We start from the raw sequence: 18,164 nt of genomic DNA, 5'->3' as shown, positions 1-18,164 counted from the left end.
CATCTCTCCTCCTTCCAGGCCTTTAGGTAAATGCACCAATTTGTAAGTCGCTCTGGATAAGAGCGTCTGCTAAATGACTTAAATGTAATTGTTTTCTTCTCTTGACTTTATATTGCGATTGGCAACTTTTAGAAATTAGGTGCATTACTGCCACTGGCCTCGTTCGTCTTTCAGTCACCCACGTGGGTATAACCAATGAGGAGATGGCACGTGGGTACCTGCTTCTATAAACCAATGAGGAGATGGGAGAGGCAGGACTTGCATTGCGATCTGCATCAGAAATAGAACTGACTTCTATTTTAGCCCTTGGCAACGCAGACACTCGTTGGCGCGCGCAAGCAGTGTAGGTGCAATAAATTAATAATATAGATTTCTAAATTTATTTTGCAATGCTCGCGGACGCGACACAAGCGGTGTAGTCAGCCTGTTAGTGTATGTAAACTTCTGACCCACTGGAATTGTGATATAGTGAATAATAAGTGAAATAATCTGTCTGTATACAATTGTGGTAAAAATTACTTGTGTCATGCACAAAGTAGATGTCCAAACCAACTTGCCAAAACTGTAGTTTGTTAACAAGAAATTTGTGGAGTGGTTGAAAACGAGTTTTAATTATTCCAACCTAAGTGTATGTAAACTTCCAACTTGAACTGTACCTGAAAAGTAACCCCTTTTAACTGTTCAAATGCCTTATTTTCTTTTAGCACTGTTTTTACTCACCCCTTTTATGGCTATTAACATCACCACTATTAATGTAAGGAGCGTGAAAACAGAGACACGGGCAGTCGGTTTTATCCTTTTTTAGAAAGGTTTAATTCAGATTTGTTTTTATTACAGGAGTGTGGTCTCCCCTTTTATCCTCTTACAGGAAATGGGAGGCTAAGTGGCAGCACGGGCCCTCCATTTGGAGCGGATCAAATTTTAATGAAAATGACGGTGTTGCCATTTTAATCAAGACCCCACAGATGGTGGTGAGATGGAGCACGGTGGTGGTTGGTGGGAGTGCTCTTTTAGCCAATTGATGGGGAGGGATTTAAAAAAATATATATAACTCATATTTTTTTGAATAATGCACCTATTTATAACTCATATTTTTTTTAACATCATTTTATACACAGAAAAATGGCATAAAAGCATTAAACACAGTATTTGAATGTTACATTTAAATTTGTTAAAAAGTACATGTTGTTAAAAACAATCAAAACAACCATTAATAAAAGTACTTTTCCTTGTAAAAACATCAAATCTGTAAAAGCCATTTAAAATGTGTGCAAATGATTTAACAAAAGTAAAACATTTTTAAGACATGAAAACGTAAAAAAAGTAACTTTGTTAAAAAGCTATCTTCCTTCCTTTCTACAGGAGCGGGGTGAGTCCTTATCGAACTCGCCTCCTCCTGCTCTTCCGAATCAATTACCGTCCTGTACTTCAGGCCCAGAGGAGATCCCTCCCATAGGCGCATCGCCCTAGGTGCCACAGCGCTGTCAGGCCATGGCCGTCGGGACCTTGGGTGTTGTGGGGGATCCTTCACTTGGGGTCGAGAACCCCTTTCTTCTGTTCCACCCCAGGGCTTCCGTGGCTACCATGGCCACTGCCTGGGGGGTGCTCTCTACTCGTTTCGCTACCAGCAGGTTGCGGGAGGACCACAGTGCTTCCTACAGACATGTGAGGGTGGGCCAGAGCTTGGTGAAGGTCTTTTGTGGAATAGGCCTTCAGCCCACCTCATACAGCACGAGCTGGGGCGTTAGGTCCTCCCCTGCTGGCAGACATGGGGAGATCATAAGTAGTACTTTAAATACATAAGTAGTACTTTAAAGTATTTTTACTTAAGTACTTTACACCACTGGAATTAATACAATTATTATATTGATAGGAGTGGGGCAAAAGGGTGCTTGTGCATTGATAAGCACACCAAAGGACCTCAACCACGTTATTAACGTTAAGTAATGATAAAAAGAAGAGAGCACTTCAACAAGCCTATTTCACACCATAGCCTGCTGAATTAGCAAGATAACTTTTATTTTATTTAGATTTTGGCACAAATGAAAATGTGGCACTCACTCGACCACGGATTGGCGTTTCTGCATGGTCTCAATAAAGAGTTCGGCGTTCGACTAGCCACATGCGACATGTACGTGCAGTTACAAGTACATACTCCTGCGCAGTAGATGGCGGTATCGCCAATTGATTTATTTATTTTTGGCGGTAGGATTCTCTTTCTTTGCGAATCAGCACCAGGTCGCCGAAGAAGAAAAACACGCGCTTCCTCTCGGTCAGGAAAGCGTGGAAGTAAATTTATCTTGGTAAATAAATGTTAGTTTTCTAGCTACAAAATTATTTCGGCAAAATGGTTCGAAAATTGAAATTTCATGAGCAGAAGCTTTTGAAGAAGGTTGACTTTATCAACTGGGAGGTAGACAACAACCTGCACGAGGTGAAAGTATTGCGGAAGTATCACATCGAGAAGAGAGAAGACTACACCAAGTGAGTATGCGGTTTTATGGCCTTTTTTTGTTTTATGTCTCCAGCTATATGTAAAATGTGTTTAAGTGAATCAGTTTAGTTTTTGATTGTTCATTTGGTATATAGTATAATAAGGGTGACTATTCCTAATTCTAAAAAGGCCTACCTACAGGCTGCATTCTAGTTCAATGATGGCTTCGATATGGGCGAACATCCAATCATATAATTCCATCTATTGTATTCAAATGTGTTCTATGTGGAGGCATTTTTAGCACATTGACAACCCCTAGAACTCTGTCCCTACTCAGCAGCCTCAGTGTTTTTTGATTAGCCACAGTCTGCTAACGTTATATCCATAGGTACAATAAGTTGAGCCGTAACATCAGAGAGCTTGCTCAGAAGATACGTGATCTGGACGAGAGAGATGGCTTCAGAGCCCACAGCACAGGTCAACTACTTGAGAAACTGTGAGTATCAGTGTGACCGTATTTGGCCCCTGTGCCCACAGGAAACTGTATGTCCTCTAAAAGTAACGTGGGTAACACAAATGTACTAGAGTGATGATGGTGTCTAACATTAGGCATCTCTTCTGAAAGGTACGGTACTGGGCTGATCCCCACCAAACAGAACCTGGCTCTTACAGAGAAAGTCACAGCCTCTTCATTCTGCAGGTGAATAAACCCATTCCATCTCTCAATAACAATAGTAAGAGTAAAAGTAGATGTTGCATTCTACCCATCGCTTGCAATACTTCTGGCTCAATTCTGTCCTAATTCTGTCCTATCTCCATCTCTCTGATTTCCAGGAGGCGGCTACCCACCATAATGGTTAGCTTAAGAATGGCTCAGAACCTGACGACGGCCATCACCTTCATCGAACAGGGACGTATCCTTCATACGGTCACAGTACTAGTGATGTAGCGCCTGTGCGCATGCTGTGGCAATGGTGTTTTTTTTGTACCCTCTTGTAGGGATCATAGACTGAAATGTCAATTAGATTGTTATTGTGTGTTGGACTATCTATGTAGTGCTTTGTGTCCTTGACTGTACCTTAGATGTGCGTGTGGGACCAGAGATTGTCACAGATGCAGCTTTCCTTGTCACTAGGTAAGTGTTGGGTTTTGTCTGACCACTTTTGGTACTTTTCTTCCCTTCTGACATCTCGTCGGTCCCCCAAAATCCTAAATGTTTTATTTCATCAGAAATATGGAAGACTTTGTAACATGGGTTGACTCTTCAAAGATCAAACAGCACGTCATGACCTACAATGAGGAGGTGAGAGAGACCACTGTCTAAGATAATCAAGAAGTCTGACAAAGATCAATTTGTTTATGTTTAAATAGCCCAAAGGTCCCAGGCATATGTGTTTGGATATAAGATAAGCTGGTCTAGTCTGATGGTAAATCCTGTTGTACAAATGGGGATTCTGACTGTCTCCTTGGTGCCCTTTGTTTTCCAGAGGGATGACTTTGATCTTGTGGTGTAGACCTACAGTATTCACCGTCGGTCGGGTCATTCATCACCCATGGGAAGGACAAGAGGAATGTGAAGAGGCTTGCATGTGTGTGCATTACAAGTATGAGCGAGCCCATGTTTAAGCATGGTGTGTGTTTGACTGCGAGTGTGTATGGGACTGTATTTTCTTTGGAGGGAAGGAGTGTTCAAGATGTAGTGTTTAAAATTTTATAAATAAATATACATTTCAACAAATACTTTTTCAAGTAATGTAACCTTCGTAAACAATAAACAACTTTTTTGCCATGGTAAAGGGTTGTTTCACACTTATGACCATTTGCATATAGATAGAATTGTCCTTCAAAGTGACATTTTTTTTTTACAAAGTAAACTATTGCATTTTCAATCCCTTTTATATTCCAGCTAATGGGATTATACAAGCACTACGAATTCAGAACGCTCCACTTTGCTCACATTACCAACCACAGGGCAGTATCTTTATACAGGTGTTGAAGGAACCTGTGTTTGGTTAATCATGTCACATGACCTGGATTTGAACCTTTTCCAATCAATCTATCCCCTTATTTTTGTCAGATGGTCCAGCACCATCCTCAGACAATTGCTTTAATTTTTTGGTCTAATTCTCATTTCTGGAAAGGCTTCTAATTAAAATCCTGGTTATTTGACATGATTAATCAAACAGTGCCATAGGCATGAGACATGACAGAGCTGAAGTTCCATCCACTCATCCAATACTTACAAGGTCTCTCCCTATAAAGGCATCGATGTGGGAACTTAAGCTTTGCTGTTAACAGAAACCACCAATATGGCAGCCTATAATTAACAGGTACCAGTGAGTTTAAAAGGGAATCCAGACTAACTTCAAAGTCCTTATGCCATTCCATCAGATCCACCAGAAACGCATATAGACGATGATTGTAATGAAGAAGACTGCCCCGGCTGCTATCTTGGCATAGATGGATCGGGTGTTGAGGTACTTGGCATCGCTGCGGTACTTCTTTGAAAGGCTGGACAGATCGCTGGCTTTGGTGTCGAGAGCTGGAGGGAAAAATATTAATAAAAAATTTGCCGACTGCAGTGTGACCAATAAAAGCTGTGTTAGGGTGCATTCGGAAAGTATTCAGACCCCTTGACTTTTCCACATTGTTACGTTACGGCCTTATTCTAAAATGGATTAAAATTGCTTTTTTCCCCACGTCAATCTACAAACAATACCACAATGTCAAAGCAAAAACAGGTTAAGACAATTTTGCAAATGTATATTTTTTTAAGTATCACATTTAGATAAGTATTCAGACCCTTTACTCAGTACTTTTGTTGAAGAACCTTTGACAGCGATTACAGCCTCAAGTCTTTTTGAGTATGACGCTACAAGCTTGGCACATCTGTATTTGGGGAGTTTCTCCCATTCTTCTCTGCAGATCCTCTCAAGCTCTGTCAGGTTGGATGGGGAGTGTTGCTGCACAGCTATTTTCAGATCTCTCCAGAGATGTTTAAGTCCAGGCTCTGGCTGGGCGACTCAACGACATTGAGACTTGTCCCGAAGCCAGTCCTGCGTTGTCTTGGCTGTGTGCTTAGGGTTATTGTCCTGTTGGAAGGTGAAGCTTTGCTCCAGTCTGAGGTCCTGAACGCTCTGGAGCAGGTTTTCATCAAGGATCTCTATACTTTGCTCCGTTCATCTTTCCTGACTAGTCTCCCAGTCCCTGCCACTGAAAAACATCCCCACAGCATGATGCTGCCACCCATGATTCACCGTAGAGATGGTGCCAGGTTTCCTCCAGACGTGACGCTTGGCATTCAGGCGCAAGAGTTCAATCGTGGTTTCGTCAGACCAGAGAATCTTGTTTCTCATGGGCAGTCTTTTAGGTGCATTTTGGCAAACTCCAAGCAAGCTCTCAGGTGCCTTTTACTGAGGAGTGGCTTTTGTCTGGCCACTCTACCATAAAGGCCTGATTGGTGGAGTTCTGCAGAGATGGTTGTCCTTCTGGAAGGTTCTCCCATTTCCACAGAGGAACTCCGGAGCTCTGTCAGAGTGACCATCGTGTTCTTGATCACCTCCCTGACCAAGGCCCTTCTCTCTCTGATTGCTCAGTTTGGCCAGGTGGCCTGCCCTAGCAAGAGTCTTGGTGGTTCCGAACTTCTTCCACTTAAGAATGATAGAGGCCACTGTGTTTTGGGGACCTTCAATGTTGTAGATATTTTTTGGTACCCTTCCCAGATCTGTGCCTCGACACAATCCTGACGCGGGCCTCATGGCTTGGTTTTTGCTCTGACATGCACTGTCAACTGTGGGACCTTTTATATAGACAGGTGTGTGCCTTTCTAAATCATGTCTAATCAATTAAATTTACCACGGGTGGACTCCCAAGTTGTAGAAACATCTCAAGGATGATTTATGGAAACAGGATGCACCTTAGCTCAATTTCAAGTATCATATCAAAGGGTCTGAATACTTATGCAAATAAGCTATTTCTAAACATGTTTTCGCTTTGTCATTATGGGGTATTGTGTGTAGATTTTTTTTTTTATTCATTTAATCCATTTTACATAAGGTTCTAACTTAACAAAATGAGGAAAAGGGGAAGGGGTCTGAATACTTTCCGAATGCAGGCTTCAATCTTAAATGGGAAAGATAGGCACCACTTAAAAATATGGAAATAGATGTTGCCCATCTTCTCCATTCATTTGGGATTGAGGTCTGCAGTTTTACCTTCATTGATATTGTGGTTCAACAACTGATAGTATTGAATATGGACTCAGCTCAATGTTTGACAACTTTATGTATGAAAACATCTGACAAACTTACAGTCCCAGTCAAAAGTTTGGACACCTACTCATTCAAGGGTTTTCCTTTATTTTTAATATTTTCTACGTTGTATATACACGTCATTTCATAATTCACTATTCTACAATGTAGAACATAGTAAAAAATAAAGAAAATCCCTTGAATGAGTAGGTGTCCAAACTTTTGACTGGTACTGTAGATTTTGGGCTGAACTATCCCTTTAAATGAATTAGGTGTATTTTATGTCTATGGCGGGTTTGATGCCAGGGCTGTGTATTATACAAGGTATGATGATTACCAGATAAGGCCTCTCCTCGTTGCAGGACCTCTTCAATGTTTGCCACCATGATACGCTGGACGTCCTGCAGTTCTGTGTTGATGCTGCCCAGGTTCCTCCGCGCCCTGCTGTCAATGTAGTTCTTCTTTGTCTTCCGGATGTACACATCTGAGGAAGGAATATACACAAATAACACACTACGTGTTGGTTTAGGCTGCATCTCAAGTCTAAATGTGGCATCCGCTCGTCATTACTTACATCTGCGCTGAATTGAAAAACAAGGGATGGGGAAACGCAATATGGTGGACGTCTACTGGGATTTTCCTTTGCCAGTCTTATCTACCGTAATTTCCGGACTATTGAGCGCACCTGAATATAAGCCGCACCCACTGAATTAAAAAATATATATATATTATGAATATAAATAAGCCGCACATGTCTATAAGCCGCAGGTGCCTACCGGTACATTGAAACAAATGAACTTTACACAGGCTTATCGAAACACGGCTTGTAACAAAAATAAATAGGCTTTAACGAAACACGGCTTGTAACAAAATAAAAAATTAGCAGAAAACAGTAGCCTACCAAGAAAGTCATTGCTCCAGACCAAGCTCCCGTGCAGCAGCTCTATTTCCTTTTCCAACAGCCAGATCAATCACCTTCAACTTGAAAGCTGCATCATATGCATTTCTCTGTGTCTTTGCCATGATGAAGGTGACAAAATGACTACCGTAATCAGAATGATGGGAAGTTTGAGAGCGCTCGATTTAATCTAAACAGTAAACAAAAAAGTTGTTTGACCTTAACCCGTTCGGCAATTTCATTGGTCTAATGATAGCTTCATGCCGCCAAAAAACTGAGCACGTCAAGGAAGGTGTTTTTTAAATTTGTATTATTTGAAAGCGGGAAAAATCCATATATTAGCCGCGTCATTGTTTAAGCCGCGAGGATCAAAGCGTGGGGAAAAAAGTAGCGGCTTATAGTCCGGAAATTACAGTAGTCTTTTTTACCAGCTATTATGCACCCTTACTTCAAATATGTTTTGTTTGCCTAGGGTGTCTTGAATTGGATGTTGATGATTGAAAAAATAAAAGTTCTCACCAAACTCAATGAAAGAGTACGGCCTGGAGACTGTGGGAACGTTCTTTCCATGCTGTTCATTGAATTCTGTCTGGAGGTCTTCCAGGTACCCAAATACCAGTTTCTTGGGAAACACAGCTTCACACAAGGCCAAGTAGCACACGCCATGTTCTATTACATAGCTGGCGAGACAAACACAGATGTGAACCGTTAGTGGGAAGAAACACAATACATTACAGTTTATCTCAAATAGGCCGATTAAGATTTCTACATACAGCACAGCGGCCGACCAGTCACAGACTAGGGGGTTATCGTTAAGAGACAGTTTTTCCTGAACACGTAACCAAATCAAATTTTATTGGTCACATACACATGGTTAGCAGATGTTAATGTGAGTGTAGAGAAATGCTTGCGCTTCTAGTTCCGACAGTGCAGTAATAGCTAACAAGTAAATCTTAAATTCACAACGACTACCTTATACACACAATGTAAGGGGATTGAAAAAGAATATGTACATAAATGTATGGATGCGCAATGGCCATGCGGCATTGGCAAGATGCAATAGATGGTTTAAAATACAGTATATACACATATGAGATAAGTAGTGTAGGATATGTAAACATTATTAAAGTGGCATTAAACCCGAGTTTTGCCTTGTTAGGACTGGAAACTCGGCACTAATGACACAGGCTAGCACAGAAGACTCCATAGAGTTCATACTCACTGGAAGGACATGACCCCAGCCTCCAGAGTACATCTATTGGGACTCTGGGCATTTAGTTTGCGGCACAGCTGCTTAGCCTGGCTCTGGTAATGTTGCAAGTCTCTTCCTGACTAAACACAGGGAGAGATAAAGGGTTATGAAATAATTCTTTCAGTTAAAACAAACACCTACGATGATGATAGAAGTGCCTCTAAAACAAGTCAATATAAGTGTTAGTAGTATTCAGCAGAATATGATGTAATTTAGCTAGCTAAATAGTGTTTGTAAACCGTTAAGTTCGCTAGGAAGAAAATGTGACTCATTCAAACCTGCTCGTCTTCTTGCATCGATGCAGCAAGTGGCAGACCATCTGCTACTCGAGCGATCATTGTCAGTAAAATCATATTGATTGAAACCTCTACAATCCACACTACAGACTGAGTCGTAGGTTTTTGCTGGCTGTGTAAAAACTTCAAATAAACTTGGCTGCGTAGCTTCTGCTGTCAAATCTGACGCCCGGGTAGCTCGATGCGGGTTCTGATACCGCGTTCACAATTTACGACTTGCTGATTCGTTGAACGCGGCACGTGTATAACTACAACCAGTTAGCAGGTCGAACATTTTAAACTGTTCTAGTCCCAACTAGCATTTGAACGCTGCACGACTCGACGGAGTACAGCTACGACCGGAATTTACTTTTTCGTAGTAGGTTAGGAGACTTAGGTTAGGGTTAGCTAAAATGCTCTCCTAACCTGCTACGAAAAGTCACTTATGGTCGTAGCTGTACTCCAGAGATACTTTTGAGGAGATTGGAATCGTATAACTCCCTTCTTTACGTTGCCCATGTGTCGGCAATGGGCCGCGCGGTGCATTCTGGGATAAGGAGAGCTCTCATTCAGGGAGTGAATGAGAGTGAGTTGGGCGCTAGCTCAAAAACCCAACATTAGCATGAATTTCGTCAACAATAATTACAACATTACAAATCTTTTCCGAGATAATTACATTGTTCTCTGTAATATTGTATAGCTTTGGAATCGTGATATTACGTACTTTTGTAGGATAATAGACAGGTTTCTCGACTCATACACTGACTTCAAGAAGGGATTGCGATACGATTAGCTTAGCAACTGCGTGACGCAGCATGACAACGTGGACACGATTGGTCGACCGTCTGCTCGGTGAGGCGTTACGTTTTTCAATTTGTGGCTCAATTGGATTCCTATCTTCACATTTCTCCAATATCTCTGTGTACTCCCTCAAGTCACACAACCCTCAATGCGCGAAAGGTCGTCACTAGTTATCACAGCCACATAAACCCCGCCTATTTCTACAATTTCTTTTTAAATTTTGATTTTAAAGCGTACCCTAACCTTAACCACACTGCTAACCGTATGCCTAGCCTTAACCTTCAATTAAGACCAAAAAGAGAATTTTAGTTTTAATACATTTGTAATATGTAGCCAATTTGACTTTGTGGCTGTGGTAACTAGTGGAAGATCTTGTTGTTGCGCCCTGGAATTGGGTCTGACGGCAACTCAACCATAGAGAATGATAGAGAGGCCTGTAGTGGCCAAAAGGCCTTTTTAGCATGAGCAGCACCATTGAGTGCTTCCACCATTTTAATGTAGTCAACTGGGTGAGACTTCTAACTTCATTGGCTGAGCCCTCCTGGTGACCCTGTTGGAGTCATGTCCTACCGGGACATAAGAAGGGATCAGCGAATCGAGAAGAAGAAAATGGACTACTTTAAAATGGAGATATGGCGCTGCCCATGCTGTCACAGATACAAAGACGAGCCCTCTATCTATCTCTATGCTCTAAACTTTCTTCTTATTCTTGGTTTGGTTTTCAAGCTGCCTTTCACAGGTCGGAGTGTGAATTGCACATTTGTTCAAAATTGTACCCTCCAGATTTCACAAAAAAAGGGGAATGGGAAAAATAAATGGCAGACTTTACATAAACGCCACTATCCCCAACAAACACACCACCCTTTCCCACTCTTTTGGCTCTAACAGATCCTATGGAACCCCTTCTCTCAGAACCCCCTGTAGTTCTTCTTCACTAAAATCTCTGACACCCAAAGCTTCTCTGCTGCTATTACCTCATCAATCTTCTGGGTTTTCCGTTCCATCTACGAGGTACAATTAATTACCATGGAGAATTTCCTCACTGCTTCAGCATAACACCGACTGCACTGCTCGAAACCTGGCAACCTCAAACGGACTCTCTTGCACCGGATATTTCTGATACCCAGCATCCCCACAATTGACCCACACAGCTCTGTCCACCGAAACTACACACAAGTCAGATGTTTTATGTGAATGTTCTTTCAGCCATAATATTAAAATATAGTTAAGTCTCATGAGGCTCGATTACATTTTTTAAAATGTTCTGGGTAATGTCTGAAAATCATCAAGAAACAACCATTTGTGTCATCACTTTCACTAATTATTCTCCAGACCGGACCAGACAGTGAGCCAGGCGGATAGCATCTCGATTGCTAATGTCTGACGGTGTATTGAGAGGTGCAGATGCTGTCCCCGATGCGGGCGCCTGTCGTTTGAATCCGGTCGAAACTCCAAGAACCAATACAGGCAGAACCATGGACAGATCCTGTAAAAAATGGTAAATTTGCTAATGTTTGTACTTGGGATAACATTGGATATTTGTATTGGTCGTTTTGTTTGTTTATGGATGTTGCCTGGATCTTTGTATAGGGAATCGTTGTGCAATGGAACCGTGCTCTATTGCATTTTCTGTTATTACAGTCAATAGCAAACATTCAGCCTTCAGTTTTTCGATGATATTCGAGTCAATATTGGTGCCGTTTTTTCAGTTTTCAGTTATGAAATGAAATAGCAATGGATGCTGCCAGCTGCCTGCCTATAAATACAGCTCAATTGATAGCATCATCGATGCACTGAAATAGCATGATGATAACATAGCCTACATTTTCATATAGCTTTCTAATGTCATCGCACTAACTCAGTAGAATACAGTAGAATATCGAAACGTGATGACAGTCCAATCGGTCAGCTGACATCGCAGCTGGACACAGCTCATCAGATCAGTGCGCTCAACCAGAGACCCGTCTGTCCAATAATAATCAGGTCGTCAGACCAGTCTCCATTCGAGGGCTTATGCTATGAAAATGTATCTGCTCTTGACTAACAACCATAATGCCTCAATAGCACACACAACAAGCTATTATTTGCATACTCTCTCGGTCTACCATGTCAAGACTTGGACGATAAATTGATTGGGTCACGAACGTATAGTCTTACTTGTCACGTCCCCCCGTTCGCTGGTGCCCAACAATCTAACCGGTTCGCAGAAGATTATACGGTGCGTTGGCACCATTGGCATCGCGAGAGCTTTTGAATGGCCTATTGTGTGAGGTGCAGCTGGTACGATCGTGGGTTGTGATTGTAGTTCTCAACTGCGCATCGCTAAACTAGGCAGGCTTAGTGAAAGGCCTTGGCCAGTGGGTTATTCCTAGATATTTATGATTTTTTTATTTTAATTAATCATGGTGGATTGTTCATTTGGGTGGAATGCTTCTAGGCAAGTTGCCACTGACACAAGGTCAGATACTCCCTCATCCTTAATATCCTTAAAATCTCCTCCCTATCTAACCAATCTCTCTCCATCCCTTCTTTCCTCTAGGTCAGCCTGTGATGTGCGTGGGTGAGGAGGAAAGCGGGTGAGGAGATGGGCTGCACCTCGGCCAAGCAGGTGTCGGCAGTGCCAAGTGGTGAGGAGGGCCGCAGTAAAGCCTACAGTAATGGGGACCTTCTTTCCGGTCAGTACTGGGAACACATTCACCTGGAGGCCTGTACGGGGCCTATTCTGCAGGGTTAATGAATGTTTTGAATGTTCAGATGAACGTTCATATGGGACAGTATTTTACTGTGTGGCTCAGTCGTTAGTGCGTGGCGCTTACCATGCTAAGGGTTGTGGGTTCAATTCCTGATGGGGCCACCCATACTTAAAATGTAGGCTTCTGCGCAGATGACTTTAGATGAAAGTGTCTGCCAAATGGAATAAACAGATATGCTTGTGTGAAACATAGAATGTTGAATGGTATGTTAGCTTCATTTGTTACATTTTGTACACATTTTGGGAATGTTTCGACATAAATTCAGCAAAAAAAGAAATGTCTCTTTTTCAGGACCATGTCTTTCAAAGATAATGTGTAAAAATCCAAATAACTTCACAGATCTTCATTGTAAAGGGTTCAAACACTGTTTCCCATGCTTGTTCAATGAACCATAAACAATTAATGAACATGCACCTGTGGAACGGTCGTTAAGACACTAACAGCTTACAGACGGAAGGCAATTAAGGTCACAATTTTGAAAACTTAGGACACTAAAGAGGCCTTTCTACTGACTCTGAAAAACACCAAAAGAAAGATGCCCAGGGTCCCTTAGGCATGCTGCAAGGAAGCATGAGGACTGCAGATGTGGCCACGGCAATAAATTGCAATGTGCGTCCAGTGAGACGCCTAAGACAGCACTACAGGTAGACAGGACGGACAGCTGATTGTCCTCGCAGTGGCAGACCACGTGTAACAACACCTGCACAGGATTAGTACATTCGAACATCACACAAGCGGGTACAGGATGGCAACAACAACTGCCCGAGTTACACCAGGAACGCACAATCCCTCCATCAGTTCTCAGACTGTCCGCAATAGGCTGAGAGAGGCTGGACTGAGGGCTTGTAGGCCTGTTGTAAGGCAGGTCCTCACCAGACATCACCGGCAACAATGTCGCCTATGGGCATAAACCCACCATCGCTGGGCCAGACAAGACTGGCAAATAGTGCTCTTCACTGACGAGTCGCGGTTTTGTCTCACCGGGGGTAACGGTCGGATTCGCGTTTATCGTCGAAGGAATGAGCGTTACACCGAGGCCTGTACTCTGGAGCAGGATCGATTTGGAGGTGGAGGGTCCGTCGTGGTCTGGGGTGGTGTGTCACAGCATCATCGGACTGAGCTTGTTGTCATTACAGGAAATCCCAACGCTGTGCCTTACAGGGAAGACATCCTCCTCCCTCATGTGGTACCCTTCCTGCAGGCTCATCCTGACATGACCCTCCAGCATTACAATGCCACCAGCCATACTGCTTTTACTGCTCGTGGTTTCCTGCAAGACAGGAATGTCAGTGTTCTGCCATTGCCAGTGAAGAACCCAGATCTCAATCCCATTGAGCACGTCTGGAACCTGTTGGATCAGAGGGTGAGGGATAGGGCCATTCCCCCCAGAAATGTCTGGGAACTTGCAGGTGCCTTGGTGGAAGAGTGGGGTAACATCTCACAGCAAGAACTGGCAAATCTGGTGCAGTCCATGAGGAAGAGATGCACTGCAGTACTTAATGCAGCTGGTGGCCACACCAGATACTGACTGTTACTTTTGATTTTGACCCCCCCCTTTTGTTCAGGGACACATTATTCAATTTCTATTAGTCACATGTCTGTGGAACTTGTTCAGATTATGTCTCAGTTGTTGAATTTAGTTATGTTCATAGAAATATTTACACCTGTCAAGTTTGCTGAAAATAAACGCCGTTGACAGTGAGAGGACGCTTCTTTTTTTGCTGAGTTTACAACACACTTGAGTACTAGCATACCTACCCACATGCTTTACTTAAATAGTGGCTGGTGGTGCTGCTAATGATAGTGCAGCAACCTCAGGGAGTAGTCCGAGAGGAGAGTCATACATCTAAACCATTCGGTCCCAAGCATGCTATTCACAGTTCCAAGACAGTTAACATGTAAGTGCTCATAACGCCCTTACCAAGGTTATAGTCTTCATAATCAAATGTTATTAGTCACGTGCGCCCAATACAACAGGTGTAGACCTTACAGTGAAATGGTTACTTACCAGCCCCTAACCAACAATGTCGTTTCAAATAATACGTACAAGAATAAGAAAAAAAAAAGTGACAAGTAATTAAAGAGCAGCAGTAAATAACAATAGCGAGACTATATACGGGGGGGTACCGGTACAGAGTCAATGGGGGGGGGGGATTTTCTTTCAACTGTTAATTTGATCAAGTAATTCTTTTTGTCAAGTATTGGACTGAAAGAACAATTGACCTGGATTCTAGTGATTACTGCAGCTCCTCTCCTCATATCCGGATGAACAGTCGATTCCTGGTCAATCTAATGGATCGGGAATATCCTGAGTGGCTGCTCTAATTCCATGGAGCTATCGAGTAAAAATGTATCGTCACAAGGAAAAATAAGTTGATGTCGCTGGTAGTGTTAACAATCGCATAAGAGCAGAAACATAAAGGCACTCGCGTGTAGAAAATTTAGAAAGCCTTTATTGCAACTTGGCTAACGCATGCCAACGTTAGAAGACCCACCCGTTCTCATCTACACTGCGTTTAGCTTCTGCATCAGGAGTCGGACTGAAAGGGATGTGTTCATTTGTAGTACTAGTGCCACATCCTCCTATAGCTCACTGTTTTTTTTTTTGTTTTTTTTTACAGACGAGTACAAAAAAGGAGTGGAAAAGGTCAAGTATATCAATGGAGAAGAGGAAAGACTGAACACCTGCAACCAGGACAGCACGGTGAGAACGGCCAGAATTGTATTTTTTAAAATTTATTTACATTTTTTATGAACCCTCTAAAAGTTAGTAAGGGACGTTAGTCGAGGGTTAACCTCTACACCTACATACTGTACACCTACAAAATGATTCTGCCAGTGATTTATGATGGCCCTGTGTGTTTCAGGAGAAGACTGCCTTGCTCACTAGGGTCCAACGCACAGATGACACAGGATCAAATGGCAATGGGAAGACACAGTGAGTCGAACTAACTATTTTTGTTGTCATCGTGACACAAATGAATGCAGTGTTTGCTGTCCCCTTTCCGTCCCTGAACTAACAGAGTTGAAATGCAACTGACCATAACCCTTTAGTGTGAATGGCTCGTTTCTTTCTCCACAGTATCCATTCTTCAGAGAGCCAGCAAGAGTTCTTCAGGATGCTGGATGAGAAGATAGAAAAGGTGAGTAGAGAGAGCCTGGTTCCAGATCTGTTAACTTCGGCATGACAATGACCGTAGGGGTTGGCAAGACAGCCAAACTGATCTGGGGCAGAGCTGAAATCATGTGGGGGGGGTCAGTGTCAGGGGATAACTCCATCTTCTGCTTTGCTTTTTCAGGGGCAGGACTACTGCTCAGAGGAAGAGGATATGACATAGCACTGAGGTCCGCTATCTGCTCCCCTGAGAGGAAGGATTTGTCCAATGGCTGGTGTCATTTCAGCCATTACGATGAGCCATTCCACTCCAGCCGTTACAATGAGCCCATCCTCCCATTTCTCCCTCCACCTGCCTCCACTGGATTTTTCCAATGGCATGGACAGACTGTACCACATATACCTTACCCAATGGCCCCTCCTCCTTTTGGACTGGCCCGTTTCGTGGATGGAGGGGGAGACACGTTGACCCAAAATCAAGCACCTTTGCTTACCACACTGTCTATATCTACAACCGTCTCCCCGTAACAGATGTTTGAGTCCATTGCGACAATGTTTCCCCCCCCCCCCCCCAAAAGGAGCAATGTTACAAGTCATGGCTGGGACTACTTCCATGCACCAGGCGTATCATTTTGAACAACTCTCCAAGTCTGTCGCCATGGTTACCCTTCACACTAAGTACAGCAGCTGCTCTAGACTCTGTGACTGTGGTCCTTTAAACGACACTGGACTTCCAGTCATTTTGAACCCATGTCATTGACTAAAGCCACGACAAATAACCATGATGGTGGTATCGGTCTCAAAGAACATTTGTCAATCCTTATCTGATTCTGATTGGATTATGAACAGTGGAGGTAATGGAGAGCAGAGGAAAATGAATCTGGGAATTTATTCCAGGGTCGTATTCATTAGGCACCAAATGGAAGAAAACGTCCTGAAACGGGGAGGGCCTTTCGAATAAGAAGCGGCAGTTGACATTTTCCATTAGCAAAATGTTTTTTTTTCTACAGTGTTCCCTAATGAATGCGATCCAGGTGGCTGAAACGTTGAGCATTGCAGATAGAAACACGAATACAGCTGCTGATGCTCCTTATCATTGCATTATATCATTATCTCTATGTAGTGTATATCTATCTGCAACATTCCAAGCGTGCCACCCCAATCAACACACCCTTGGAGGGGAAACCGAGGTTACTTACTTCCTGCATTCCAAGACACTTTTTGAATCTTCTTTTCTACAGTATGTTCATATGCGATTCATAGTCTGTCTATGTCTACTTACTTCACCATGTAGGGTATTCTTGTTTCATTTTAATGCTCAGGGTTGAAGTGTTCTAGTCATTGTCTTTTGTAGGCGAGCCTACCTCTTCATTAGGATTTGTTGTACCATTTGTGTACACACACACACACACACACACACACACTTATTTCCCTAGGACCCTACTGTCACTATCTGTTCTTCTTACCTGTTAAGACCACCTCAGTGTTAAATCTACAGGCAGTATACTGTATTAGGAGCATAGATCATGCAATGGTCTTTGCATTTGTTGTCATGGTCATTTTTGTGTGCTTGTTTTTCATGTTCAAATGTTTTTTTATTTTTATTGTAGTCAACTAAAAAAAACAAGAAATGTTTTCAGGTCACCGTACTATAATTTGTCCAACAAAATGGTTGCACGTACAGTTCTTGTGGTGTTACTATTACCTAATGATGCACAGGCACAGCCGAGTTTTTTTGTTACTGTAGTCTTTATCTGTCAATGTCAAATGATGGCGTAGCAATGATATAAATGAAGCATCCACGGCAGGTTTAATGCTGCCCTCTACAGTTTAAAAATGCAAAGTAAATGGGTAGTCGAGACGTCACACAACAAAACGCCGTGTTACAGTTATTATAGCTAGTCTCTCACAGTGGACTGTACAAGTTCTGAGTGGTGCCATTTGGTAGTGGCCTACTGCAGTCTGCTACATTAACCTGTTGCTTAATGGAGGTACTGTATGGACATTTAATTCAATTCAATTCCTCTCAGGGGTAATGTCCGACTGCATTTCACAGTGTCTTTGATGATCGATTGTGTGTCAATTGTCAGAGAAGTTAAAACACAAACCCTCAGGCCCACAGAGACTGTAGCACCTTGTGAAGGCGGTTATGGACGTCTTAATCTTTCCCTCATATTTCAGATTTTCGCAGCCTCAGTGTCTGTTATATTTTATGTAGGCTTTTAATTTTTTTATTTAACCTTTATTTAACTAGGTAAGTCAGTTAAGAACAAATTCTTATTTACAATGACTTACTACCAAAAACCAAAAGGCCTCCTGTGGGGGACGGGGGCTCGGATTAAAAATAAATAAAAAATATAGGACAAAACACACATCACGACAAGAG

The 18,164-nt window shown here is 42.5% G+C and overlaps 3 protein-coding genes across 4 annotated transcripts; 2 read left to right on the top strand and 1 right to left on the bottom strand.

Annotated features, from left to right (window-relative positions):
* Nucleotides 1–2,228: 2,228 nt before the first annotated feature.
* imp3 (IMP U3 small nucleolar ribonucleoprotein 3) lies at nt 2,229–4,175 on the top strand. Its single transcript, XM_029704213.1, has 7 exons — nt 2,229–2,484; nt 2,823–2,930; nt 3,060–3,134; nt 3,269–3,348; nt 3,518–3,569; nt 3,665–3,737; nt 3,922–4,175. Exons 1-7 carry the CDS (start codon nt 2,348–2,350, stop codon nt 3,946–3,948), a joined length of 552 nt encoding a protein of 183 aa, XP_029560073.1. The 5' UTR covers nt 2,229–2,347; the 3' UTR covers nt 3,949–4,175.
* LOC115156672 (vesicle-trafficking protein SEC22b-B-like) lies at nt 4,134–11,035 on the bottom strand. 2 transcript variants are annotated; one of them, XM_029704212.1, is made up of 5 exons: nt 10,885–11,035; nt 8,805–8,914; nt 8,102–8,262; nt 7,022–7,168; nt 4,134–4,976 (listed from the first exon to the last, which is right to left on the bottom strand). In XM_029704212.1, exons 1-5 carry the CDS (start codon nt 10,912–10,914, stop codon nt 4,822–4,824), a joined length of 603 nt encoding a protein of 200 aa, XP_029560072.1. In that variant the 5' UTR covers nt 10,915–11,035; the 3' UTR covers nt 4,134–4,821. The 2 variants fall into 2 exon arrangements, with proteins under 2 accessions (XP_029560072.1, XP_029560071.1); XM_029704211.1 differs by lacking the exon at nt 10,885–11,035 and adding an exon at nt 9,113–9,949.
* Nucleotides 11,036–11,270: 235 nt separating this feature from the next.
* Nucleotides 11,271–17,487, top strand: LOC115156674 (uncharacterized protein C1orf21 homolog). The gene is made up of 6 exons (XM_029704214.1): nt 11,271–11,408; nt 12,450–12,585; nt 15,285–15,367; nt 15,531–15,601; nt 15,746–15,806; nt 15,963–17,487. Exons 2-6 carry the CDS (start codon nt 12,495–12,497, stop codon nt 15,999–16,001), a joined length of 345 nt encoding a protein of 114 aa, XP_029560074.1. The 5' UTR covers nt 11,271–11,408; nt 12,450–12,494; the 3' UTR covers nt 16,002–17,487.
* The last annotated feature ends 677 nt before the right edge of the window (nt 17,488–18,164 follow it).

Source organism: Salmo trutta, chromosome 21, assembly GCF_901001165.1.
Source record: "Salmo trutta chromosome 21, fSalTru1.1, whole genome shotgun sequence".
NCBI classification, from domain to species: domain Eukaryota; kingdom Metazoa; phylum Chordata; class Actinopteri; order Salmoniformes; family Salmonidae; genus Salmo; species Salmo trutta.
Note: the sequence above shows the minus strand (reverse complement) of the source record. Positions and strands in the feature narration are given on the sequence as shown.